At 37.5% G+C, this 27,269-nt stretch overlaps 1 protein-coding gene across 7 annotated transcripts in view; it reads right to left on the bottom strand.

Annotated features, from left to right (window-relative positions):
• The window catches only part of LDB1 (LIM domain binding 1), a 67,452-nt gene that overhangs the window by 2,861 nt on the left and 37,322 nt on the right, over positions 1–27,269 (bottom strand). For 2 of the 7 annotated variants that reach the window (XM_070946387.1, XM_070946392.1), the window contains exons 2-11: positions 22,127–22,229; positions 20,303–20,347; positions 15,947–16,022; positions 14,768–14,870; positions 13,219–13,391; positions 11,394–11,528; positions 11,032–11,115; positions 9,470–9,593; positions 8,915–9,063; positions 2,205–7,976 (exon numbers count right to left, since the gene is read on the bottom strand). In XM_070946387.1, coding sequence (XP_070802488.1) covers positions 7,746–7,976; positions 8,915–9,063; positions 9,470–9,593; positions 11,032–11,115; positions 11,394–11,528; positions 13,219–13,391; positions 14,768–14,870; positions 15,947–16,022; positions 20,303–20,347; positions 22,127–22,229 — 1,223 coding nt within the window. In that variant the 3' untranslated portion in view covers positions 2,205–7,745. Of the gene's footprint in view, positions 1–2,204; positions 7,977–8,914; positions 9,064–9,469; positions 9,594–11,031; positions 11,116–11,393; positions 11,529–13,218; positions 13,392–14,767; positions 14,871–15,946; positions 16,023–20,302; positions 20,348–22,126; positions 22,230–27,269 lie in introns of those variants that run through there. The other 5 variants (XR_011600530.1, XM_070946388.1, XM_070946389.1 and 2 more) reach the window with 5 other exon arrangements.

The following is a 27,269-nucleotide window of genomic DNA, read 5'->3' as shown; positions in this document are numbered from 1 at the left end:
AACTATTATTTACACCATTGACCCTCCCACTAAAAATGTTGCTGCCCATCCAAAGATCTCAAGACAATTAAAATACATTAGGAAAAGCACTATAGCTCATGGCTTCTGGAGTTCTTTCCAAATCTCTTCACCAGTAGAGACATTTTTCTTTTTAACAAAATAATGTGTTGCAACTCCATATATGTGCATATCATACAATGTGAGAGTTATATGCTCAATTCTGTTTTCACATTATTAGGAAGGAGAAGGGGGGAGGCATCAAATGGAAGAAGGTGTTGAGGCATTGCCCAGCTGCCGCCCTGGGGATTTATTTTACTTCCACAATCCCTGACCCAATTTGGCTCAAGTCCTAACCCAATCTTTCTTTCTTTTGCCAGTTCCCTTTTTAAACTAAATATATATCTTGTATTCTGTATAAGATTCGGAGAGTGATCCTGCAGATAAACAAAGAAAATGGTGAACATTTTTGCAAAATTTCTTTCCAGTATTTGAATGGATTTCAAAGAATCACAAAATGCACTAAAGACAGAGCTAAGATCTTCTAACTTCAGATCCAAAAATTACAAGAGGGAGACTAGCTCAAAGAAATATAAATTGAAGAGGTAAGAAAATAGAGACATGTTGGGTTCTGTACTGGCTGTGATTTGTTTTTCTTTTTGTGGTGTCTTTGAGTCAATGTTGACTCCTGGTGACTGCCTGGACAAGTCCCTGCAGTTTTCTTGGTGAGTTTTCAGAAGTAGTTTTCCTAATGCAGCCTAAAGAACTATTCCTTTAATTTAAAAGTCTAGATGGACCATATGCCTGGCTCCTAAGACCAGATCTACCACATTCTTCCAGTGGGATCAGAGTCATAGAAAAGTGGGACAGACCAGAGCTATCCCGAAGGATGGGAGGGCAAAGGAGGTGGGAAAGACCAGTTCTTTCTGATTATTATTTACGATACCGTGTTTCCCCAAAAATAAGACCCTGTCTTATATTTTTTGAACCCTGAAATAAGCGCTTGGGCTTATTATCAAGGGATGTCTTATTTTGGGGAAAACAGGGTAGTACCTTCTGCTATCAAAGTTCCATAGAAATGATTGCGTCTTTCATCTAAAGACTGTTTCTCTCTTCCCTTTCTAACTGGGTTTGAAAGTGCTGCTGACTATAGTCACTGACTGCCAGCACGTCTTTATTGCTTCCTCCTGCACCATCCCTACATTCCTCCTCCAGCCATAATTTTGAACCTAAATTTAGCAGTTTTACAAGACTGGTAGGTCATTTCTCAGAAACAGGTTGAGTTACAGATCTTAGGTATGTAGCACCACCTGACCTGTGACCAGTCACTTGGATAGCTTACAAGGTGGCTAAACCTCCACCCTAGGAACCCTGCCTGGCCATCCAACCCCATTCCACTAGAGAGTGGAGTGGTTGTTATTCCTACTAAGTGATGCTCATCATGAAATGGAACAAAACTGGAGAATCCATAAATGACCTTACAAGCTGAAAGAACAGTGTCACTCAGCAGTTTTACTATGAAGACATAAATAGGGCTTGGCAGTCTGGGCAGAATAATTTATGCCAGCCATACTTTTCTGATGACTCAATTGCTGGAGGACTGCATGTTAATGCTGTTCCTTGAAAGAACCCTGTGTTCTGTGGAATAAATCACGACTGGGTTCATATTAAGCTAAATTCAGTTTAGAATAAGGGTGGGTAACCCAAGGCCCCAGAGCCATTTGTGGCTCCCCACTCCCATTTTTGCCATGGACAGAGTTACTTCTAACTACAGTTGCTAAAATCAGTATGATTTCCTGCCATTGCAAGGCGAGATAGACGGGATACATATACACACAGTGTAAGTTCTATGATGCTGTAATTTAGAAACTAGACATCTCTGGCTGTACCAATATTGTTTCATCAATTCCCCCTCAAGAGGTAAAGTGAAGCACTTGGATTTCCTACTTTGCTTAAGCACATGTGTGAACTCATTCATTTTGTGGGTGTGGAGATCCATTTTTAATCTTTGCCAAAACCTTTAAAAGCCTTTTAAGTAGATATGCCTAATTGTAGATATGCAACCTTCACTATCTTATCTCAACCAGAACTCAAGAGTTATTAACAACTTGTAAAACAAACTGTATCCTTGCATATGGCTACAACACTTTTAAAAAAGAAAAAGAAAGTGCCATTTTCTATTCTTAGATTTGGAATTCTTGGACAAGTTCTTATTCTACAGGAAACTGTTTATTTTTACAATGGGTGCGGCTGACAGGAACACCTTTGTAGAGATTAGCAATGCATGAGAACAGAAGTAGGAAGCAAATTTACAATCAGCAGGTGGAAGGGGGTAGAGCCACAGTGTTCTGGTTTTGATATGGAATTTATTCTGTCTTTGGGAGCCATTCCTTGATATTGTGACTTTGTCTAGTATTGCATTGAAATATATTACATAAACATTAAGGTGTTGGGTTTATAATACACAAAACACATTCTATTCCTCCCCATTATACATGTATTCTAGAATTCTTAAATACAGAAAGAGAGATTTTTATAACATAATTAAGTTTATCAATTTATTAAACGGAAACATAATTCTCCAGCTGCCTGCACTATTAGGACAAGACTGTTGATACATTTTTTTTCTTGGTAATAGTCACAGGAAAGTGACAAATTTGTCATTTTTGTATTACGCAACAGACTATCAGCAAATGCTCGTTTTTAAGAGTCATTTCTTCCACACATATATGACTCAAAATACATCCCAATTGTTATTTAATTTCTTTCTCAGTGTTCATTAATATATCCTAGGACAGGAAGCCATTTTAGCACCAACTTTTGGCTGACATAGGGGAAGAAAATACATACCAATAAATGGTGGATCGTAAGCTGAACATGAACCAACAGGATGATGGAATTGGAGAAAGAGTGAATACAATCCTACCCTTTATCAATAGAATATAATGTTAAGATTAACAAAAATCCAGTTTGGGGCATATTTCAGGATGATACCGACAAACTAGAGTTATATTCAGAGGAAAAACACAAAGATGAAGTCTGGAAATAAAAAGATGAACAGTTGGAGACCCTGGATATGTTTGACTTGCAGAACATTGCAAGTAGACATAATAGTTTTCTTACAGTAGTATCTGGAGTTACTAGAAAAGATTGGGCAAAAATGTTCAAAGTTGTTCCAGCAGTCAGGACAAAAAACAATGAGTTAATTACAGCAAAATATTTTTTTGTTTGATATAATGCACAATGGAGTAAAATTCAATTTTAAAGGATGTGTGTCTATCCATACAGTAATAAAGCAGATTATGAGCATATAGTTTATTAGTGATGTAAATGGTCCACAATTAAAATGCTCCCCCTTAAAATCCATGATATCAAGTTTAATGTGTCACTAACATAGCATAATGAAAACTAAAAAAAATCATATACAGTACCTGATCACTTCACAATGCAAGGCTGTCTATTTTCCATGTTTCTGTACTGAAGACTGGTTGAGCGGATTCATATATGATACGGACCAAAAATATAGGTGGGACTGGATTTTTTTAGACTCACACACATCCCTTTTAGCATTTGTGGGCTTTGTAGGATGGAATGGGTGCCTTGAGCAAAGCATTGGCTTCAAAAGACATCCTTTAAAAAGTTAAGTCTCCTAGTCAAACTCAGTTGCTGATAACTTAAGAGACAAATTTACTTCAATATGGAAGTGAGTTGGCCTTCTTTTCTTCTGAGGTTTGTTTTTTGTTTTGGTTGTAACTTCCCAGACTAATATGTGTTTTTGATATTGCTTTAAAACATGAGCAAGGCTTGATTCTATAAGGCTTGATTCTGCCTTAACCCTCTTAACCAAACTCTTTTAGTTCTGTTTGTTTAATGACTGATCTTGTTCTTCTGTCTTTTGGAAAAAATAAAATGCTTTTATTAGAAATATAGTAGTATCCTCTATACAGCAAGCCATGTTCTTCTTTATTGCCAATCTTAGTGCAAACTACATCATAAACCTATTATCAGAGTGATGCACTGTCTTATAATATTACCAAATGTTGTCCATCAAGACCTTACTAGGAACAATTTGAACTAACATTTTAAAACTTACTTTGCATTCCTTTTTAACTCCATTTCATGTTATCAATCTTATTGTTATATTATTCAAGTTTAATTAATAACAAAAATAAAAGTACTTCGAGTCTCCTTGCCTCCTCAGCCATATGGACATGATCTCCACCAATGACAGCTTTTTCTCCTGCTAAGCCTACCATTTTTACTAATGGGACCGGAAGCTAGACAACAGAAAGCCAAGAATCCAACTCATACCAGAATAGTAGAGATACGCTTTTTCTCTTTCCACAAGAATCATTCTGGTAGGAAAATTATTGGGATGTGACTGTAGATCCATCAGTTAAATGTTTAAAATGAAATGTGTCAAGTTCCTGGAAGCAGATTTGTTCCTCTGCTGTCTAACAGTTTATGATGGAACCCAATCCATCATATGGGTTTATGATGGATAAACCCACAATTGGGCTTAAGTAATAAAAGGTCTATATACAGAAGTTGTTAATTGTTTCCTAAAATATATTTCCCACATTTTAAAAAAATTTACATGGAGAGAAGCAAAAGAGTAGCCAAAGCCTTGTGTCTCTTTAATGTTGCAAAGTTTGATTCCAAGAATGAAATATGGCATAAGATTACAATAGTTTTGAAAGACACAGGTATTAACATCTTACAAAATGGAGGAAGGGAAGATGCAGGCTAATATAATGCTAAAGTTCCCTTGGCTAGTGAGGCAGAAATATTTCAGGTATCAGTCTATCTCTTTTCATGCATTGCCAATACTAGGCACATGGCTAGCTTTTCTCCCCACCCCTTACCCAATGTGACACGGGTGATTGTAGATTGAATTAGTAATAAAGGGACTCCATTGTTGGAGATAAAATGTTCTAACTACCAAACCAGCTCATTTTCCAAGACATTCATGATTTCTATCAAATTTGTTTGCCCTATTTTCTGTTAATCAAACAGTTGACAATGCAACCGTATTTGGATTGCAAACTGCCTGGCTGCCTGCAAATGTAGGAAGGGCATGGCTCAGGCTTCTCTGTGATATTTCTTTCCCCTTTCTACACAAGAACACTTGTTCTTCAGCTCCAGAAACTTTTCTGTTACCTTTAGATGTGCTCAGCACACAGTTATTTAGAAATGGAAAGGGAACTGGGAAACAAGGACCACATTTAAAACTGGGAGATGCTGGCAGCAGAGAACAAGTGTTAGCCCTTGAATTCCATCATATCAGCTGTTTACCTCAGTCTAAATCATAGAATTCTGATGGCTAGAACCTGCACGTAAGAACGTATCTCCTTTCTCAAGATCCACATTAGAAATGACACTGGAAGGAGAGCACCAAACCGAAAAGTTGTTTTATTGGTACCATACATGACCATAAATGGCACAAACTATGCAAAAAAAAAAAAAAAGCTTTACAGTGCCCCAGGGAAGTGGAAAAGGACAAGTGGAGAGAGCTGACAGAGTACACGTCATCACTACATGCTGAGTCACAGCAGTAGAGAACGTGACACTCTTATTTGAAGTAGGAAACTGATACAGAAAAAAAAACCCCTAATCCCTTGTAAATTACACTACTGGCTGCTATAATTACCTGCCCGCAGGGGAGGACCTGGGCCCAGTAATAAAAAAGTGACCAAACCGCCCTGAATATATCTCAGGTTCATCCAACTGGGCTCCATCAGAGTAGAGAATATCTAGGATTCCAGAGCATGACTTGAAAGGAAATTCTTCTCACATGGTCAAAACTAACAGCTCTAGGCAAACTGATGACAATAATGCTGCAAAGGGGAAAAAATATTTGCAGATAGAAATCCCCTTGAAGAAATACCCTAAGTAAGTTAACAGAGTATTGTGCCATGACAGCGCAGCCTTTGCAATCACCCTGACAATCAGTCTAGGCCAGGGGTGTCAAACTGGCGGCCCGTGGGCCAGATGCATCATACACAGGCCACGCCCACCCGAGCTTCACAAAAGGCAAAAAACATCGCAATACTTCCTGACACGTCACGTAACATGATCAAGTTTGACACCCGTGGTCTAGGCCATGATGTGGCCAAAATATCTTAAAGATACTTTGCACTCTTCTCAAAAGTGGAAAACCATGCCTCACTCGCAACTTTGAGGCCTCTGTGACATAATAAAGCATCTTTTCTCTTCAAGACGTACAGGATTAACCTAGGCTTTAAGGAAGAGCATTGGAAGGTAGAAAGGAAAGTAGGTGGGTTTGTTTCCTTGGGGATTTAGTACCAGTATTTCAAATAAAAATGGATGTGTCTGTCTGGGCAATGGTTTCCTAGAGACCGTTCCATAAAGAGAAGAAACAATTATATTCTCTTTGCAAAACGTGGATATATTGCTTCCCCAGATGCCACAGCCCCATTCCTGTGGTTCTACACTGCTGTAAATTGGTGACAGTACCTTCTGAACTCTCCTGCCTCCCAAGAAGGACACCCATCACAATCAACTCCTCCCCCACTTCCAATGGTAATGGGAGTGGCAGCCTTAGTGAGAACACAGTGAAAGAACAGCATCATACACACAGCATACAGCGCAGAAATATACAAGCACGAGGTACACAAATCTGAAAAGGGGAGGGATATGGTAGAAGAGGGTGGAGCAGGAACAGCAGCACACACAAATTACACAAGGGGGGGAGTGGGGGCAGCCATGCTGTCCTCAAAGGAGTGTATAAAGGAAGTTTGCAAAGTCTCTCCTTGGTTTGAAGCTCTCAGAACTGTATACAAAAACTAAGACTCCCAATTAGTAGACAAGCCTGTACAAAAATCAGGATTGGGGGAAATAGGGAGGGCGGGCAGATTTTTTTTAAACTTACAATTTTATTTTATTTCTTTAAAAAAGCCCAAAATACTGAGGGCAGGGTATGTATGAGGACTGCAAATTCCTTTAAGAGCAGGTTGGGGCAAAACAGCCCATGCCTAAAGATGTGACAAAAAGGGCAAGTGCCCTTCCAGGTAACTGCAGAATATTTTTCTAATGCATTCCAGAAAATTTAAAACTCCACATAATCTCCTGCCATATTGGCTTTCTGGGCAAAAGAGATCTTCAGGCAAAAGAGAATTACTGCTCTGCCATCTCTAAGTCAGTCAAGATGAACTGCTTAAAATTCAACCCACAAAAATCATAGCTGCCCCAGTGTGAGTCATTATGTGAGTCATGACATTGTCCACAAGACTCTTAAGACTCTCCTGCTAAAATTGAACCTTCTTGATGTCCCTTATAGAAAACTGAATGATAAAAGGGACCTTAGACCAGATTTTTCCTGCCCATCTTAAGTACTCAGTCCTGTGGCTTCCCAAGGTACTTCATGCTGATCCACCAAAGCTTTGAGGCTCTAAGGGACTGCTATGAATACCACTCCCTAACAGTGTTGCTTGTGGTATCCAGGGCACTGGATGCATGGACAGGGAAGGAGAAGGAATTAAAATTCTGTTGGGACTAAAAGCCCACTGTTCCAATTCTGCCCTAAAGGGGACAGCCAAGAGTGCAGACAGCAGGGAATCGTGGCCAGGTTAACTGTAGGCAGGCAGGCGCTGCAGTGCTCATAGGCCTTGATACCTTGTTGGCCAGCCACTCTTCTTCACAATTGTCCAGGTAGAATGGTTTCGACTCAGTCCATGGGACACCAGCCAAGTCAAATATAGGCCCGGCTGGGCACTGTTTCGGGGGCTTTATTGTGATGCTTGCGACGTTGGATTCTCAGACTTGCTCTCCTGACTGGAAGGGGGCTTGCTGTTCCAGGGACTGTTGGCACCCAATGCGGGAGAGTTGTTGAAGCTGTCCTCATCATCAATGCCATTGGCAGCGTCAAACTGTGTGTTCTCCAGTCGAGTGATAAGGCGCTCATCTTCGTCGCCAAACTCCCCACCCATCAGGGTTGGCTCGCCCACCACCATCACATCCTGAGGAGGGAAGAGGGTCCCGAAACATAATCGAGGTGGAGACTGCCCTGACCCATATCACAATGTTCAAGGGAGCCAGCTGTCACAACAGCAAGGACCTCTCCCCCTACCCTCCTAGAATGAGGAATCAAAATTAGCCTCAGCCTTTACTCACCCTTCCTGAATCTGGCACCTTCCAGATATGTTGAGACTCAACAACTAGAAGTGGCACAGAACATCTAGAAGGCACTTTATTTGGGAAGGTTTCAATATTCCCTTCCAACATTGTCCCTCTCTGGACTTAGAACAATGCTGCTATCTGTTTCTATTGTATCTGGGCACAGACAGCATCTGATAAATCAATGGATGCCCTGGGATATTGGAGAATCAAAGTCTCCTCTCAATTCTCACCTGAATGGTTCAAGACCTATTGTAATCTATAATATCTGAATATCTTCCTACTCACACAAAAAAATGAGACTCTGGCCCTAACAGGGTCTACACAGAGCCTTTAAATGAACAGCTACATTAAGGGATTACATTAATCTTTTTTACGTTGTCAGACAGGATGGGCATAATCAAGATAAATATCTCTGGGACATCTACAATAGATTAGCAAGGATTCCTGATATTCATTTAACAGCAACAACTAAGCTGCTTTCCCTTTCTAAACCAGGTTGCTGAAAAAGAACATCTGAGGGAAAATCGGGAATGGATTTCTGGATAAAAGGACTTTGAGAGATCAATTATGTCTGGCTTACATGCTCAGACGTGATCCTTAACTCTTAGGGTGTTTCCCTGAGTTCTAGGAGGACCCCTAGAAGCCTGAATTCTATCAGGTTTGTTATAGGAAGCATCACCCATCCTTTGGGGAAGTGCTTCGGCTGCATGAAACATGGCCCCAGGCCAAGGAATTCTCAGGTTAAAAGGAAAAGAAAAAATGAAAAGGGGATGCTTACAGGTACCTGACTGGAGAGGGCAAAGGTGCTGGCTGGGCTCTTCTTTTTGCTGTTGCTATTGTTGGTATTGCCTCCTCCAGAACTCATGGTGCTACCTCCAGACATCTTCCTTTTCCGGCGCTTACTAGGCTGCTGACGTGCAGGTTCAGCTATGAAAGTGTTTGTGAAATAAAATTTGGTGAGATATCTTGCCTTTAGTAAAAAGAATCTAATGTTCCCAATTGTTTCAGCACAGTCAAATTGTAAATTTGCATGTTCCAAGCAAGACCTGAATAAATGAATACTTCCCATTATTTATTCATAAATTTATATACCATCTGATTCAAACTTTATAGCATATCTATATTTCCACACTAACTTCCACTTTCATTTGTACATCTTGTGCTATAGTTTCAGAGATAGGATTTTAGCACAGGATAGCACTCATCAAAGCGCTGAGGCATTCCATCTGCAGGAAGCCAATGCCCTGCTGCCCTCAGGTGGGCTTGATAGGAAATACATCTGATTTATTGGTCAGTGCACAGGATATTCTTCCCTACCGCTCTAAAGTCTCACCAGGTGGCGCCACCATACGTTGCCACTTCTGGAATAAGCACGTCTTGAGGCAATCCCGAGGACTGAGACTGTAGGTCTTGTGTCGAGACATCAACTCCTGCATTGGTTCTAGGATTACGCACAGCTGGTAGGAAGAAGAGGAGAGAGAAATTCTGCAGTAGAGGACAATCCCAGATGGAATCCTCCTGGAGCCATAGATAGATTTCTAGACATTGATCTGAACCTGGCCAGATATGGACACAGACATTCTGACAAAACAAACAATTTCTTAGTGCCTGATATGTGGGACGTACAATAAAGAATAATGAAGTGCATTAATAAAGAATTATTGTTAAAAAATAAAGAACATTCACCTTTCTCTGAGGCCAATGCCAAACAGTGTTGGTCAAGAGTGAGGTTCAGCCCACAACACCTAGGGTGTTGCAGGACTCGGTGCTCTCTCCGCTCCTTTTTAATATCTACACAAAGCCATGGGTGAGTTTATCTGTCACCATAGACTGTACTATCATCAGTATGCAGATGATACCCAATTGTACAGTCATGTCCTGGGTCATGCTGTGGATGCCCTTTCGCAGTGCCTGGAGATTTTGGAGGTCTGGATGGAAACAACTGGCCTTGGTAAGACAGAGTGGCTGTGGGCGGGGGGGGGTGGTCCTCTATATTCTAGTAATCTTAATGATCTTCTGGAGCCTATAAGAGTGGGCACCCACGTCTCCTCTGGGGCATGATACTCCATATGGCAGGGTCAATGACAGGGAAGTCTCTCTTCCTAGACCCTGCCAATCAAATTCTTTAATCAATTGTGTTTGTAAGATACCCTCCTGTCTAAATAGGTGCTGTCCCATGACATGAAGGGCTTTAGAGGGAATAATCAGCACCCTGAATTGTATCCGGAAGCAAACGGGCATCCTTTGTAGCTCAGATAATAGTCTGAGATACTGAGATTTTCAAACAAAGTTGGACAGCTATTTAGCTGGGATGATTTGAGGATTCCTGCTCTGGGTAGGAAGTTGAACTGCAAGGCCTCCAAAGTCATTTCAGACCCTATGATTCCTCTGATTTTGTGTATACTAGCTTTACCCTAGTTGCCCTGTACAACCACTCTGAGATTCCTGCAGACTTTGTTTTCACCAGTCATGATTCATCCAAAATGGTTTGGTAGAACTTCCAGATCTGTTTGTTCAGATTTGAAGCAAAGCATATTTTCCGTTTTCTGTACATCACTAGTGAATTTACACCCCTTTATTCTATCATAGTAATATAGAAAAAGTGCCTAATAGATTTCAATACTGCCACTACTCTAAACATGTAACTAGTGAGAATATGATTGTGTTTTATATATACATTATCTGCCAATAATCATCTAAACCATAGAAGCATGTATATTCTCACAAACATAAAACAGTCAACCAAAAAAACCCCTTACAATAGCTTTTAAAGTAGTGTAAAATATAGAAAAACATTATTGTCCAAATGACATTTTTAATTCTGTTACTGTCCGAAGGAGGAAATACCATGGAATGTAATTCTTAGTTTCATAGGTGCTGAAGAAAAGTACTTACTCGGAGGTAGTTGAGTGTGGAGTTTGAAAGTCCACATCGAGTAATATTTTTGGACAACTGGTCCAACATTTGGGGATCTTGAGCCTGGAGAGAGAATGTTAGAAGCAGAAATGAAACAGTTAAACAAAAATATGTTGCCTCAACACATAAAGTGTACATTGGAGCACTGGAAGGTTAATCTTTTAAAATGATACAGTATATTTGGACATCAAAATAAAAATTGAAGCTTGAAATTTTCAAAAAATAATGGTGCAACAGAAAAACCCTCAACACAATGAATAGGCACAAAGCAAGCGAAACAACTTGTCAAGACTCACTCTCAGAAATATTTAAACCCAGTCTAAACAGAGGCTATTACTAACCTCTGAACTTACATGCATAGCAAGGATGCTACGGGGAATAAGTTCCCGATGCTGCCGGACACTGAAGTGCCATGTCTTTATCCTCATCATGTCATCAAACATGAATTCCAAGTAGAGGCGGCCCTCCACAGATACCTGGACAAGCAGAATGCAAAGGGCTATGAGATTCAAGTGAGTATTCTCTAAGTAACTATTTTAATGCTTGTATATAAAGTCTATGAGCCATATAATAGAATCAAATTCTGGATCGCTTTTTAGATTATAGCATCCCACTACTCAAATTATATCCCCAGAGTTATACTATTTTATTAGACCACATCTGAAATTCATTTAGTGAATATCTGACATTCTATTAGTCTTTCCCAGCAGGCATATACTTTTCTTTTCTTATAACTGCCTTCTGTTAGATTATTTCCTGATTTCTCATTCTTTGGTATCTAAAATTAAAACATGAGCTATAGAAACCATTATAATTTCAAACTACATTCCTAAAAGAATTATTGCTTTATCTAACAGAAAAATTCCTTTCCAAAGTAAATCTGGCCTCATGTTTTGTAGCTTGAGGTTCCTCAGGTTTAAGTTGGGTCAACAAGCCTGGGGACCTCTAGGGACTGGTGAAATATTGAGATGACCACTGATTAATTAATATCTCCCCTGCACCTAATCGCTTTTTTATTCTGTTTTTAGCTCAGTGGCTTTTTATATTTGCATTCATATTATTAGTAATATTAATTTTGTAGATTTTGTTTTTAATTTTGTTGTATGCTACCCAGAATCACTTAATTGTGAGGTGGGAGCTATATAAATATGTTTAATGAATAAATAAATAATTTCAAAGGTTATATAAATAACTAACATTAATTTAACGTTCTTCAGCTTTCTATAAAGGAGGATTACTGGTTTAGAAGCCTTAAAAAATTCTCCAAAATCTCTAACCATTAAAGAGCAATTGCATCTGGACCAAATAAATGAATAACAAAATTTTATTTTGCCCTTTTAGAAATTTTACAAATAAGAAATTCCTGGTTTGTCAATAAAAACTGATAGCAGAAAAAGGCCTGCTGCCTAAGATCTACAAAATGAAATAACCTCAGCAGGCCCTATCTGCTGAATGTGGTGGGATGGGCAGATGTAATGAGCCCATCATTATATTATAATGAGCTTGAATGTCCTTTTCTCATTAATCAATACGACAATTTCACTAATTGATAATGAAATTAATTTCCTGTTCTCTTAAAATGAGGGTAACATAACAATGACAAAATTTGCTTTGCCTCAGCGAATATTAGGCAGAAGTTGGTTGTCCCAAAGGTGCTTTTCCAAAAGGCAACTGGGTTTTCTTGTTTTTTTCCTTGAAAACATTTTGCTTCTCATGCAAGAGCTTCTTTAGTTCTAACTGAATGGTGGGGAACAGGAGGAGTTACATTGTTTGGGGTCATCTGGTTGTTAGCTCTCTGCAAAGAATGACTGCAAAGAATATAAATCCATCCATTCCTTCTTTTGCAGCACTTGGTTTTTAAAATGTAATTTTCAGGCTCTATTTTTCTACTTTAAAAAAATTGCTATACCTGCCTATCCCATTTCTAAACAGAGTTGAATTAAAATTAAATTTAAACATGTGCTATATGCAATTGCATTTTTATTAATTTTTTAGAATAAAAATATATTTAAAAATACACTGTGACATAATTTTGTTCTAATTCTATTTGTAGCTACCAACTCTTCCCAAGCAGAAGATCTCTTTACAAGAATACGTGAAGAATGCTGAAGACTGTAATTATACACAAGTTCCCCTGGGGCTGGGGAAACACCATTGCACTCTCACCTGGGTGAACATGGGCTTGCCATGCTGAGTGACCATAGTACATTGATCACAATCAAGTGAAACAAAGTTGTTATGGAAGGATTCCTTTGGGTGCTTCAGAACATAATACAGCTCAGTAGCACCCCCCTCAAAGATACTGCGGAAGTAGCGAGGAATTAGGGTACGGCCGATTGCTAGACATCAGGAAGAAAAGGATGATAAAAATCAAATTACTTGTCATTCTTTGTAGTATACATTCATGACTAGCATTGGCAAAAGCATTTTTTGGAGATTATGAACAATGAATGTAACTGACAACAGGCCAAGACCCAAGTCCTGAATGTACTGCTCATAAGCAATAATGTTTTTGTTGATCATTCCTTGATGCTGCCAAGATCCCTTACCCATCTTAATTATATTTCTTTTAGATTCCTCTAATTTAAAAAGTATGGGTAGTAGGACAGAACTATCTCAAAAAGAACTTTATTTTCCCACAGTAACACAACAGCTTTACATTGTTCTAAACAGATATAATTTATTTTTCCATCTTAAAATAATTCATCTACTTTCTAGAACATGACAAGTGGAAGGAGTCAATGCACGCATGACTCCTGAGTCCAGAAAACTGTCAATATGTTAGTAATATTTTATTCAAAGTTTAATATTCTGAAATAGGAACAATATCCATTTGCTGATATATTTAATGGGTTTTCCAAACACCCTAAGCATCCTTTTAATGTAACTTCTAACTTCCAACTTTCTTTTGGAAGAAACACCAAAGGAAAATCTTATCAGATACTGATTTTTAAAAGTGGAGAGCAAAGGAAAAAATGCGAAGCATTACATAAAGTGGACTTCCAGCAGTATTGTGATTAGTGATACATAATTTTAATGTAAGAAATACAAATCCCCCTAGAATAACAAAAATATAATAAGTAGGTGGAACAAGGAATTTTCAACATAAATCATTCCTGAAAATCGTTTGTCAACCCAAAGGTAATATATTCTAGCTGGGAATTTCAAAAAATATCCAATGGGGAGTACAACTCTTATACAAGATGATAAATGCTAAATGCTCGCTGGGAATGTTATCCGAAGACACTTTCGCAGTCATGTGGTCAGCAAGGTACACAGAATGCTGTTACCTTCCCATTAAAGTAGTATCTATTTTATCTACTTGTATTTGCATGCTTTTGCAAGATGCTTGTGTCTTGGACTGCCAGCCTTCCAGTGAAAAAGCCCAGTGTCTTTACCACCAGATACCGTGTCCCTTAATATATACATTACTTAGTCTAAAACCAACTTTCTTAATTTCTGAATTTAATGTTCAGAATTCTTCTGAATATTCCTTTTTGTGATGGACTATGAAGACAAAGAGGCATCTGAGGCAGCTACAGCAAATGTGTACTAGTTCCCAAGGTCATAAAGACAATGGAAGCTGTTCCCTTAGGATTTACTCCAGGAGGTGGATAAGCAGATAACTATTTGCATCTGTGGTTTTATGCATGAAAGATTTATGAAATAAGACAATAGTATATATCGAACAGGCATGAAACTCCATGTGACTCACTGTATCTCTTTGGTCCATCTTCCAGACAGAAAGTGATTGTTAACATGGCATCATCCTCAAAAAACTCAGTGGTGAAGGCATCCCACCAGAGATTGTCACATTCCTGTAGACACAGAGAAGAGCAAATACAAGACAGAGGTGCTATTAATGAATGGTGTATCTGTCCAAGTGAGTGGAATTCAACCTGTTCCATATAGGGGAACATTCCAAATAAATTATTAAATTTAGAGTTTGGGAGTACTTCTGGATCTATCCTTGTTGCTTCAGGAGCAAGTGGCCACTGCAGTCAAGATTATTTTTTACCAATTTAGTTGGTCCTCTACTTATGCTATTGGATACAGCTAGCTTCAGTACAGTGATCCATCTACCAGTGATGTCTTCTTCAGATTACTGCAATGCCCTTGGAGACTGTTTAGACATTTCAATTAATACAAAATGTTGAGACATGAGTACTGACTGGAATTTGGTAATATAAACATACAAAGCTGGTTTCCAATCTGCTTCCAGTTTCAAGTCTAAGTGTAGGTTTTATCTTATAAAGGGTTTTGCAGTTTGAAATAACACTATGTGAAAGAGGCTTCTTTCCATATTTTCTTACCAGTACCTTAAAATGATATCTGCTCCAAATGCCTTCTCATTGAGGTACATCAAGCAATTAATTGGGAGGGGCTCTTTCCAATGGTGACCCTTAAACTTTGAAATGTCTTCCTCTAGTGAGATATGCATGACGCCATCCTTATTTACCTCTTCAGTGATAGGCAAAAATATTTTTATTCTCTCAGGACTCTTACTCATTCTTAGTTTGGCTGTCATTTTTTTATTGCTTAATTTTGTTTCTACTATTGTTTTGTCATTTATTTTGCTGAGTTTATTTTATATTTTTCTAATGTGTTTTTATAAAACATTTAACATACATGCTCATTAATTTTACTTGTTGTTTTAATTATTAATGTAATTTTAAATTATAAATTGTTTTGAGACATCTATTAATGGCAAATGATACAGAAAAGAATTAAAATAAGTAAAATCAGTTCTCAAAAGTTAAATAAAAACCAAGGACTGATTAATAGCCATAGTCCTTTCTTCTCTTGTGTAATCGTTAACAGCTATATGAACTATATCCCTCCAAAGCTTTATCTTTTCTTCTAATTCAGTCATCCAGAAGCCACAGTAACATACCTCTGTCCAGTTTTGAAGCCGCTTATTGAGTTCAAATATTCTGTAGTCAGTCTGGTTTCCATATGGTGTGTGTCTCCTGTCAAACAACCATAGCAATTATCTAACAAAAAAAGCCATTTATCCAAGAAACCTGAGTGTGCAAAATGTTTTATTATTTGGTGAGACATAAATGCTATTGTAATCTCAAACCATATTTTTATGAAATGTTTTATTTTATTTGAATTTTAAAAATTAAATACAACTTTTAAGTGGTTCTTATGTGTAGCTCTGCTGAAAAATAAAAAAAAATTATTAGGCAGATGGAACAGGAAATAAACTAGTTATTTATCTGTAAGAGCAGTTTTGTCAGAGGTCATCTATGAATTCACTCACTTAGGTTGCGCACCTTCACAGGACCTTCAAGAGTTTACAGAAACATTTAGAGGGACTACACTGAACCCCTTCTGTTCCTAACAATAATATAATAGGATAAAGAAACAGCCAAATCACCTCAGAGTTAACAAGGTAAAAGGACATACTGGATGAATTAATAGTTGACCAATCAAAGAAATACAATCACAAATAAGTACCCATTCTTCATCATCATAGTCCTTGAGATTCAGAAAGATTGCTGATTAGCAAGCTTCTTACTAGGAGTATGGTTTGGCCCACCAAGATGACCAGAGGAGAACTCCATAAAGACTGCATCCTTTTAGAAGCAAAAGTCCACTCTATAATAAGGGAGGAATATTGAGACTATGCCCAGCAAAGCTCTGAGACATCTATTAATGGCAAATGATACACAGCTTTCCTGTCTCAGAGGAAGGCTTCTGGTCTTGCTGTTGAGGAAAAGCATGGCAGCTCATAATAATCCTTGATGGTTACGACCACCCATTTGAGCAGAAAGCCTATAAACTTTTAGAAAGCCCTTAGAAGGCCAAAAATAAGTATTGAATTGGCAGAAGGGTGCCATAAAGTCCAGCTAAAAGGTGTAACAGACATCCAATGAATGGAGCAATGTTCCTAGTGGGGGGAAAGGAGGCATAATTATGTCAAAGTGAAAAACAGAAACTGTTTTGGCAGCAGGAAATATCTAGGCAATATTCACTCTACGAAAAAATGAAGAAGGGAGTTTCTTTGTAGGGTGCAATTTTTTAGCCTGATGAGCTAATGCCACAGTTACAGTCAAAAGAAAACAGCCACATTCCAGGGTGGAATGGGGAGCAAGAGTTAGCCTACATTCATATTCAGGGAAATTTAATGGAGTTACCACAGCTCCAGGGGAGCACTTATGTAGGTTGCAGAACAAAACACTGAAGTTAGTTGTCATGTGAAGAATGCAAGCTGCCATGTGAAGAGCTGAGGAATAATGTGGGCTCTTTTTTGCTAAAGAAAGGATCTTATGCATACATGCTTGAAACATACAGAGCCATGGTAATGATATCAAGGCAATTTCTCTGACAGCATAATCATTGCCTCTGTAAATTGAATAAACTACGAAGGAAGAAGGAAACTTTTTTCATAACTGATCTGAAGACCAAGAGAATGAAAAGGAGAAGCACTTGGCAGGATAACTTTGCACAGGAGTATGTAACAGCCATCTACTTAAGAGAATGGACTAATGACTTGCAGATAAAAAAAAAGGTAACTCCATCAATTTAGAAAATATTTTCAGGGCCATAAAAGGGCAAATGATAGAATATTATTTTACTCACAGATTTCATTTACTACAAAATCGTAGTAAATTAAAACAATAGTAAGTACACTACAAAAACATGAAAATAAGCATTCCGCAGTCTATAAAAACAGGTCATGTTTCACTTTGTAGAAGGAGCGGTCTGATAAATATTCTAAAATAAAGAATACCTCAAACAAGAAGTCTAAGTCCACTATCCTTCTTAGTAATGTAAAATAGTTGGACATGAGTGTGGAATTATTTTCCTTTGGAGAAGTATTTCCAACTGTTTATTTTTGCATGAAACTTCTGACACCATTTATTTGTCTGAAGTGGTATAGGTTTCCTGCCTAAGCAGGGGGTTGGACTAGAAGATCTCGAAGGTCCCTTCCAACTCAGTTATTCTATTTCTATTTCTATAGAAACAGAAGTCTTCTAACCAAAGAGCTTCAACTTATGCATTGAGTAACAAAGTAGAAAGAGATATCAGAGGATGCTCTGGAAGCATAATGGTCTGGTTAAAAAAGATCAGCAGATTGAGAGAAATTCTTTTTGCAGAATTTGATGCCACCAAACCCAGAATTAGAGAGCAACAAGCCTTTATCCCACTTTTTTTTGTTCATGCTTGGAACAGCACTTTTAGAAACCTTTGAGTCCTTAATGGGAAGTTTCATTGGTCTCCTATAATGGTACAGCAAAAGTATGGGTAGGGAGATTTTGCCTGACTCTTGGAAGAGGCAAAGGAATCACCCAATCAATTCTGGGACATAATGAAACACTTAGATGATGAAGCTTCAGTTTGCTGCCCTTAGAGTTTGCTCTGAAAGAGAGATTCACCCAACATGAGAAATAATTGCAGTGAACTTACTGTATACATCTCCTATAGTCTACTGAGGAAAAATAGCATAATTTATGTCTATCCAGAAGAGGAAGTTTATTCCCTCAGTATTGAACCTTATGAAATGACGCCAAAGGGGCTAGAAATCCATGACACCGGTAAAAAAAAACTTTATATTGTTCTAGTAGAGTCAAAAGGATGACTACAGGCAGTCCTCACTTAACAGCTACAACTGGGACTGGCAATTCTGATGCTAAGCAACAATCATTAAGCAAGACATCACGTGACGAGAATGGACTTATAAACACATTTCTGCTGTGGTTATTAAGTGAATCACCCACAGTAATTAAGCGAGACATCGTGTGATTATAATTTGCAATTTTATTGCTGACTTCTGCATTGGTTTCATTGATTCTGCAAAATGGCAATCATATGACTGCAGGACACTATGACTGTCACAAATGTTTGCTGGTTGTGATGTGCCTGAATCTCAAATCACATGATCACAAAGTTGTTGCAGCAACAGTCATACTGCAAGGACAAGTTGTAAAGTTACTTTTTCAGCAGCAACATAACTTTGAACGATGCTAAACAGGGCAGTTAAGAGAGAATTACCTAAGACATTTCTAAATGAACTAAGGCAGTACAGCAGAAGCTGCATTAGCTATTGATATGGACAGGTCAGGGCTCTCACTAAACATGTTTGTAGGCTCTACAAACTTCTAAACAGGACTCTGTACACAAGTGCATTATCTCATGAGTGCAAATCACTACTACAACATGGAAAAGGCTGACTTTTTAATATTCATAGGACTTGATTACTTTGTTTCTAGAATGGGAAATTCTAAATTCTTCTATCCTGATTATAAAGATTAAGAAATCACTATTATATATATATATATAAAATATTTTCAGAAGATAAATTGCTTAGAAAATTTCTAAACAATTTTTCTGGGGTTCTGCAATTCTGAGAACATCTTTATAGAAAATGCAGAAAATTACAGGTAGTCTTTGACTTAGGACAGTTTGCTTAATGACCATTTGAAGTTATCACGAGCTTGAAAAAAGTTACCTATGATCTGTTCTAGAAGTTATAACTACTGCACTACCCCATGTTCATATGACTGCAATTCAGGCACTTGGCAATTGGCTTACATTTACAACTGCTTGCAGTGTATCTCTGGAAGCAATTACATCAGTTAAAAAGTTATGGAATTTTAATAGCCTGGCAAATTGACTTTTTGGAAAAACCCAACTTTAAAAATTGGAGAAAGATGGTGATATAAAAAATTGAATGGAAGTGGGTATATTAACTTCATCTAATAAATGAAGATGATTTTTTAAGTATTATCTATCAGATATAGCCCAATGTCATTTATACAGAATACAGTATAGAATAAGATACCGGTAATTGTTCAAATGTAATGTATACATACTTGAATATTTGCATTAGACTAGTATATATAGAATTATAACTGTTTCTTGTTGTAAAACCATATCATATTATGTTTCCTTTGTTATATTTCTTTCACTTTTGTTAAAGCACTTTTTTCCTTTTTTCCTTCTCTTTGACAATATATGTTTCCCCATCATTATTATCTTTGTGTTTTGCTTTTTTCTTTTTGTTATTAATTAAAAAGCAATAAATAAATAAGATATTATTTGTATTTACTTCTTAGAAATAAGAAAATAATAATAATCAAGAAATCATTTTAATCACACTTGAAATATTCTGATTTAGCTGTACTCTGGCTAGTATTATAAGAAGCTTTTTCAATTTCATCTCCCCTCTCCAGCAGGACCAACACATTTGGAGGGCATTAAGTTGAACAAGGAGACACACAAACTTTATATGGTATCTTACCCAATCCCTGGTTCCAGGTATGTTGGTGGATACATAGGAGTTGGTCTGCGAAGAAATAAGCCCATATAAGATTAATCAAAACCCCATCAAATCATTTCATTACAAAGCAGAGTGTATCCCAGACAAATAACTTTGGGGGGGGGGGAAGGGGGGGGGAAGAGAACATGTTTTACCAATGTCCACCTCCCACTTCAGATTTTATTTCTTAGTTTAGAGATCCTCCAGTGACTTCAAAGTTATTGAAGTATTATTATTATGGGGTAGTATTATGATCACCATAACTTATAATACACTGAGTGCTGTAGATAATTCACACTGTACTCAAACACATATACATCAGACTGGATGAAGGGTTTAAGCTACAACCCCAATTAGAGATCAGTTTGACTATTTATTACTGGCAAAATTCACAACCAAAAGTATTGCATCAAAGTTCCCACTGGAGAATCATTGATGTACAGTAAAAATATAATTAAAGGAAGTTTGTCTTGGAATATTTGAAGTGATTTAACAGCGCTGCATCTTAGTGAACATCTGTGGAGAATATTTCTTTGTGCTTTTTCTTGTATTTTGGCATCTTTTAAAAAGGGGGTAAAAAACTCTAAAAATCAGTTTTGACTTTTGACTCAGCTTCAAGCAAGGAAGTAGAGGAACAACCCATGAATTGTATTATCCAATCAGCACGACGGAGAACCATACCAAAGGGAAACTGCAACCCTTCCACAGGAGACTGAGCCAGGAGAAACTGGTTATTCAAGCCTTATGAATCTGACCATTCCTACTCCATGGAGATCCCCTTGCTCTGTCAAGGAGTTTGATAGCATGTTTTGTCTGGCAAGAAGCTGCTTGGCAGTTTTGATTCTTATACTTCCTTTTCCTTTTTACATGCAGGCAGTTCTCATGGCCTACATCATATTCAGGTTGTTAACTCTGCTATAAGAACTATGCATCTCTGTCCAAAATCCCTGCAAGAAAGTTTTCTCTATTTTAAGACTCACATCTATCTTCAGGTTCCTCATCATTGAAGAGCAGTATGTTATAGGTCAGGGTATCATTGAATAAGTGGACTCATTTTCCAAAAATCACACATTAACTGACCTGGAACTTCCTACCACTTGAAACACATTGCTCCAGATTGATACTTAAACTGTGCTCCTAAGAACACTAGCATGCCAGGAGAATATAAATAATCACAATTTTATTATCAGCACAAACTAGTATCATCAATGTCTCTGCATGATTAATAAGTGTTGGCCTATCCTCTTTCCAATCAAGAATGGATCTTGGGGGAAAAAAGCTGCTTTGTATCCTGGATAGAATCTTTTTTTTCAGGTTCTTTCTCTAATTTTAACTTCAAAAACAAATCACACTCACTTTGCCAGTTGAAAAAACATAAAAATATAAATTAAATATGAATAAAGGAGGTAATGTTTTGTATTTGATTTTGATTCAACATGGGAAGAAAACAGTATCTTTAGAGTTTTATTTCCTGCATTTTAGCAGTCCTAATGTCCACCTCACTTCCAAAGTAATCAATGTTGGGATGCTTCCCACAAATTACATTAATTAGGTTGACAGTGACTGGTTAGCTGGGCAGAGAGCTTGCAGGCCATATCCAGGTTGGCTAAAAAGTACATATAGCTCATGAATGATCTTTGTCGGATGTCAGAACCCATTTCTTTCATTACTTCTGATCTGGAATTTAAAGACCCTTCACTGGCTATAAAGGTTATGCCTCACAGCTGAATAGAAGAAGCAGGTTTGAGATTTTATTGGTTTTGATCAAGAACATCCCAATTTTGGACTATAGAGCTTTTCACTTACCCCACATCTCGATCCAGCATAGTGCCTGAGTGAAAGGGGGTGAAGGCGTTGCCGTTTGGGGGCTCCTTTGGAGAGTACAGCTTGAATGACTTAGAGGAACAGCCTGAGGAAGGAAAAAAAGGCCATAGATTAATGAATGCTACTTAGAAAAAACAAAACATTTGTAGAATATCATTATGATGTTACAGACACTCTAAGATTCACCCTGCAGTACACTAGGTCTGTTTCATGTCTTCAGTTCCTAACAGAAGTGGTTAAACTCATTAAGGTAGCCCACTGCTGTCATTTCAAACGGCTACATGTAAGGAGATCAGTAGTAGAGAAATATCTAATATTTAAAGGAAGCATTTTCCTCTACAGCCTTGATAATTCTTGTAGGAATTATAACTAATATCTACAATTAATAAGCAGCATTATTTTTTTCTACTCGGCCAAACCTACTGTAGATAAAAGATTTTGATTTTTGTTAAGACAGTACAAATCAAAAGTAATAATATATCAGAGACATGTTGGATTTCAAATCAATGAAACCAACTAACAAAACTAAGCAACCAATTAGCATTATGTAGGATAATATTTGTGGCAATATACACCAATTTCTGTGTGTTATTGATGTATACATCCACAATTACCAGAATAATGTCTTCTGGAAGATCATTAAGAGACATTCGTTTCCTCAAAAAATAAGCAAAAGAACTAGAAATAAATGATGACAAAAGAATTTAATACATAATCCATACTATCTGAGACAAATGAGTGTTTCAGAATTATAAGTTTATGTATTTCAGATACCACACTGATACATATACAAGAAAGGTTGCCTAGATCCTTTTGGTGATCTTAGTGACACATAAAAATTGCAGCTTTTAGTACTCTCAATGTTGGAAAACTCTCTCATATGTATAATCCAATTTGTATATATGATTACTGTACTCTAACTACTTGGATTGTTCCGAGCTTGTAGATGGTATTTCATTCTGCACAAGATTACAAGACCTGCTTGCTGACAATTGCAGCTTAAGCACAATGATGAAAATCCTCAGTGTAGAATCTATTTTCATATTCTAACCTTTCTGAAGTTGTTTATGGGCACATGATTTGGTACCATCAAAGCATTTAACAGAGATAAGCTTCAAGATCATTACAGAACAATATCTTCCCTCAATGAAAGGCAGATTAATACCACTGTTGGATGAACTATTGGTTAGTGACTCCAAGAATCCTAAATACGGTTTAAATGAATGTTCTTTTATTGAAGAAAAGGAAAGTATATACTATAAGGCGCTTACCCTGGATTTGAGAATTCCTGTCAATGCAAACTTATATGGAACATATTATATAAGGCTTCAGTTTCAAAATGCTACTATTGATCCTATCCTCTAGATCAACATGATAGAATGGGAAGGGAGAGAAACTGGAATCTTTGACAATGAAATGCATTGATTATAGAGGAAATTGATGAGCAGCACATGGAGCCCTCTAGTGACATTTGTTGGCTGGCTAAGAGAATATATCTAGAATCGCACTGCTCTTTTAAAGGATAATCCACCAATTGCTTTTGTTATGTTTAAATGTCATCTACCTCAGTCCCCATGCGCTTTTCTGAAATTGACATAGTTTAGGAAAAAGCCATAACAGTTTCAGCATTGGTTATTGAAACATGGACTAAAAACCCAACCGCGAAACATCTCTTCCTTAGAAGAACATGGTGGTTATAGGCAATAGAAATGAATGAATGTGACTTGATGAAATAATCAAATCTGCAGTGGATTACTGTTTCCTATTTTTGTGAAGTTGCCAACCCTTGAGGTCTGTAATTATAGAATATTCTATTCCATTTTTATGGGTGTTTTTCCACTCATTCCCTTTTCCCTCATTTAAATCAGCAGAACAAAGCCAGAGCTTGCCTTTGTTCTTCTAGAAGAAGCAACATGCCAAAACATTAACAGCTCTTGGTAAGCAAGAAAGACCAGTTCTATACATGGCAGGTGCCATCATGTCTATATCACACATGTTGCAGCACCTCATTTTCTCCATTCAGGTATAGCCGTTGGTACTGATTATTTAATTAATGTTGGGAATGCTTAGCTGACAACTGCAGAAACATCACCACAATAAAAGTGACTAAGAAACAACTAAAAACTACCAGATCAAAAATCAGGCCAAGACATGGAATTTTACGCATTATGACTTTATATAAAAGTCAAGGAAAACAGTGAAAAATATGGGATTAAGATTAAAGATAAAGACCAAACTAACAACAACAGGTACAGCAAATCACCTTTCAAATCTTCACCTGACAATGAAGATACTAAAGTGATGGATAGCTTCTGCCTTTTAATATCAATTATCTGCAATAGAAAAATTGCAGACTAGCACTCAGTATAGTAGCAAAGAGGGACTTAGAAATTATATTCAGATACCATGATGTGTCTATACGGGAGGGGGGGGCGAGTGAATCATGCAGGCAATGGCTAAGAATTGTCACCAACTTGATGGCATATAATCAATTGATCAATCATGCTATAATTGCATATTTATTCCTGGCATTTCAAAGACTCTTTTTGGTCACTTTCCCAGCAATGATATGAAGAAAACAGCTGGAGTGGCCCACACTACTCATTCCTGAGATATATACTTCTTTACAATTAAGATATAGTTGCTCGATAGCAGTTGCTCTGGAAACCAAGAAATTTGGATTGCATTCAGTGCTATTTAATCCAAACAAATATACAGTCTAATGCCAAAATCCACTTTTTTTTTTTCAAAATCATATGACAGAACAAAATGTGTATAAAGAAGCATGAATTTAGAGACAAAATGCAGACAAACCCATATATGTAAAAAAATCACTTGTGCATAATACACATACAAGTACAGTATACTAAACGCATGATGAGAAATGTACATAAACATTAACACAATATTTGTGTATTTTTTAAATAATAAAATGACATGGATTACAGGTTGAAACAAATTTCGGACTGGAAAAACTGAGCAAAACTGTAATTCATATTCACCCAATTTTACACAACCCAATCAACATGTATATAGGAATGCTCTTGTGATAAAATGGAGGCTGCTATGTATCAGACAGAACATTAGCTTTGAACAATACAGATTCAGAAACTTACAAAATCCAAGATAAGTAAGTTAGTTTTGCATTTACAGGTAGTCCTGAATTTACAGTTTGTTTAGTGACCGTTCAAAGTTACAACGGCCCTGAAAAAAGGGACTGACGGGCGTTGCAGCATCCCCATGGTCATGTGATCAAAATTCAGATGCTTGGCAACTGACTCATATTTACAATGGCTGCAGTGTCCCGGGGTTATGCGATCACCTTTTGCAACTTTCTGACAAGCAAAATCAATCGGGATCAAACTGGATTCACTTAACAACAACGGTGTTACTAACTTAACGACTGCAGTGATTTACTTAACCACTGTGGCAAGAAATGTCATAAAATGGGGCAAAACTCACTTAACTGTCTCGCTTAGCAACGTAAATTTTGGGGTCAACTGTGGTCGTAAGTTGAGGACTACCTGTATTTTGACACAAGACATATGGATAATATGGATAGCTCAACAGACAGAGCACTGTAATTTAACACCAGCTGTCTGCAATTAAAGTAAGATCGAATCTCGCCAGGCTCAAGGTTGACTCAGCCTTCCATCCTTTCTAAGGTAGGTAAAATGAGGATCCAGATTGTGGGGGCAATAAGCTGACTTTGTATAAATATACAAAAGTATGAAGGCTATTGCTTAACGCACTGTAAGCCGCCCTGAGTCTCCGGAGAAGGGCGGCATATAAATCAAATTTTTAAAAAAATAGATTATTCTCAGTGTGAGGATAAAGCAGTGTGAATTCAGTCTTCATTTTACTTGCATGAAGCATAACTCCAATATATAACATTCAGAAGAGTTCTGGAGTGGCGTCCCCAAAATAAATTCCACTTAGCTTGAAAACTCACATATAAACCCCATTCACCCACTGTATACTGCCTCACCCCAGCAGAGCCTTAATTACAGCCATACCCCTAACTCATGTTTCAACAGATCTCTGAGCTTCATACAGAAAAGGAGAGCATGAGGGGCCTTCTGGATGACCTTTCCGTTGCTGTGGAGATACAGAAATCACCGAGGCAACCACCCGGCTCCTCCCCTCCCAGCATCCCTTGACAGTCACCATCTGCTGCTGGGTGAGTAATGGAGCTTGCCAGGCTGACTGCAACCCCAGGTTGACCAAAAAAAGATAGTCAACTATTCTGGCCAACTCATAGCATCTAGACTTGGCATTCCAAAATAACCAAGTTCCTCCTTAATATGCAGCAAGAGAGAGAGGCAAGAAAGATAGCTGTGTTCACTCAGAAAGCCAATATACTGATAGTTTATATGAAGATTAACAACCAAAAACTCATGTATTTTTCCTCTACGCTGGGTCAGCCATAAAGATTTGAAACTTGTTTTAGATTTGCTGCATCTAAAAGGTATCTGAAGCTGATTTGCCAGAATAAGCTAATTCTTTTAATGAGGGCTTGAAGTGGACTTATTTTAGGAAACTACTTTGTTAGCCTTGTCTATCATAAAAAAATACCTTATTAGACTGCAGGAAATTATTAAAAAGACTTTTAAGGGATCCTTTGATTTATAGTTATTTTATTACTTATTCTCTGGTTTCATCTGTGGTTTAATTCTGGGGGAGGGGCTGCTTATTGTTTATTTTATGCAATTTTACTCGTACATATTAATGTTGGAAATATAACCCACACAGATACTTTTGAATGAGGCAGGCAATCCCTCCCCCAATAAATAGATAAAATAATCTAAAACGGAAACAAAAGCTTCCAAATCCTTGTGACCTTGGAGAACATTTACCCTCATAATATCAAAACTTGATAGAGCAAGTCAGCCAGTGGGGTAGCATCTCTTTGTAATTATGTAAAAAACCCAGGGGCCAAAGGACCAAAGATCAAAACTCTTTATATTAGCACAGGTTAATAACAAAATAACAAGTTGCTTTAAAACATTACTTTCCTTTGGAAACTCATTGCCTTGTTTGCTTCTACTCTGAGGCAAAGTTTATGCTCAATATTTAGATTGGAAATGTAGTATTGAGCAGCATATATTGCACATATATTTTCTGT

The sequence above is a fragment of the Pituophis catenifer genome, unplaced genomic scaffold (assembly GCF_029215685.1).
Source record: "Pituophis catenifer annectens isolate HBS135680 unplaced genomic scaffold, rPitCat1.0.hap2 SCAF_6, whole genome shotgun sequence".
In the NCBI taxonomy this organism is placed as follows: domain Eukaryota; kingdom Metazoa; phylum Chordata; class Lepidosauria; order Squamata; family Colubridae; genus Pituophis; species Pituophis catenifer.
The sequence above is the reverse complement of the archived record's forward strand: the minus strand, read 5'-3'. Positions and strand labels throughout refer to the sequence as shown.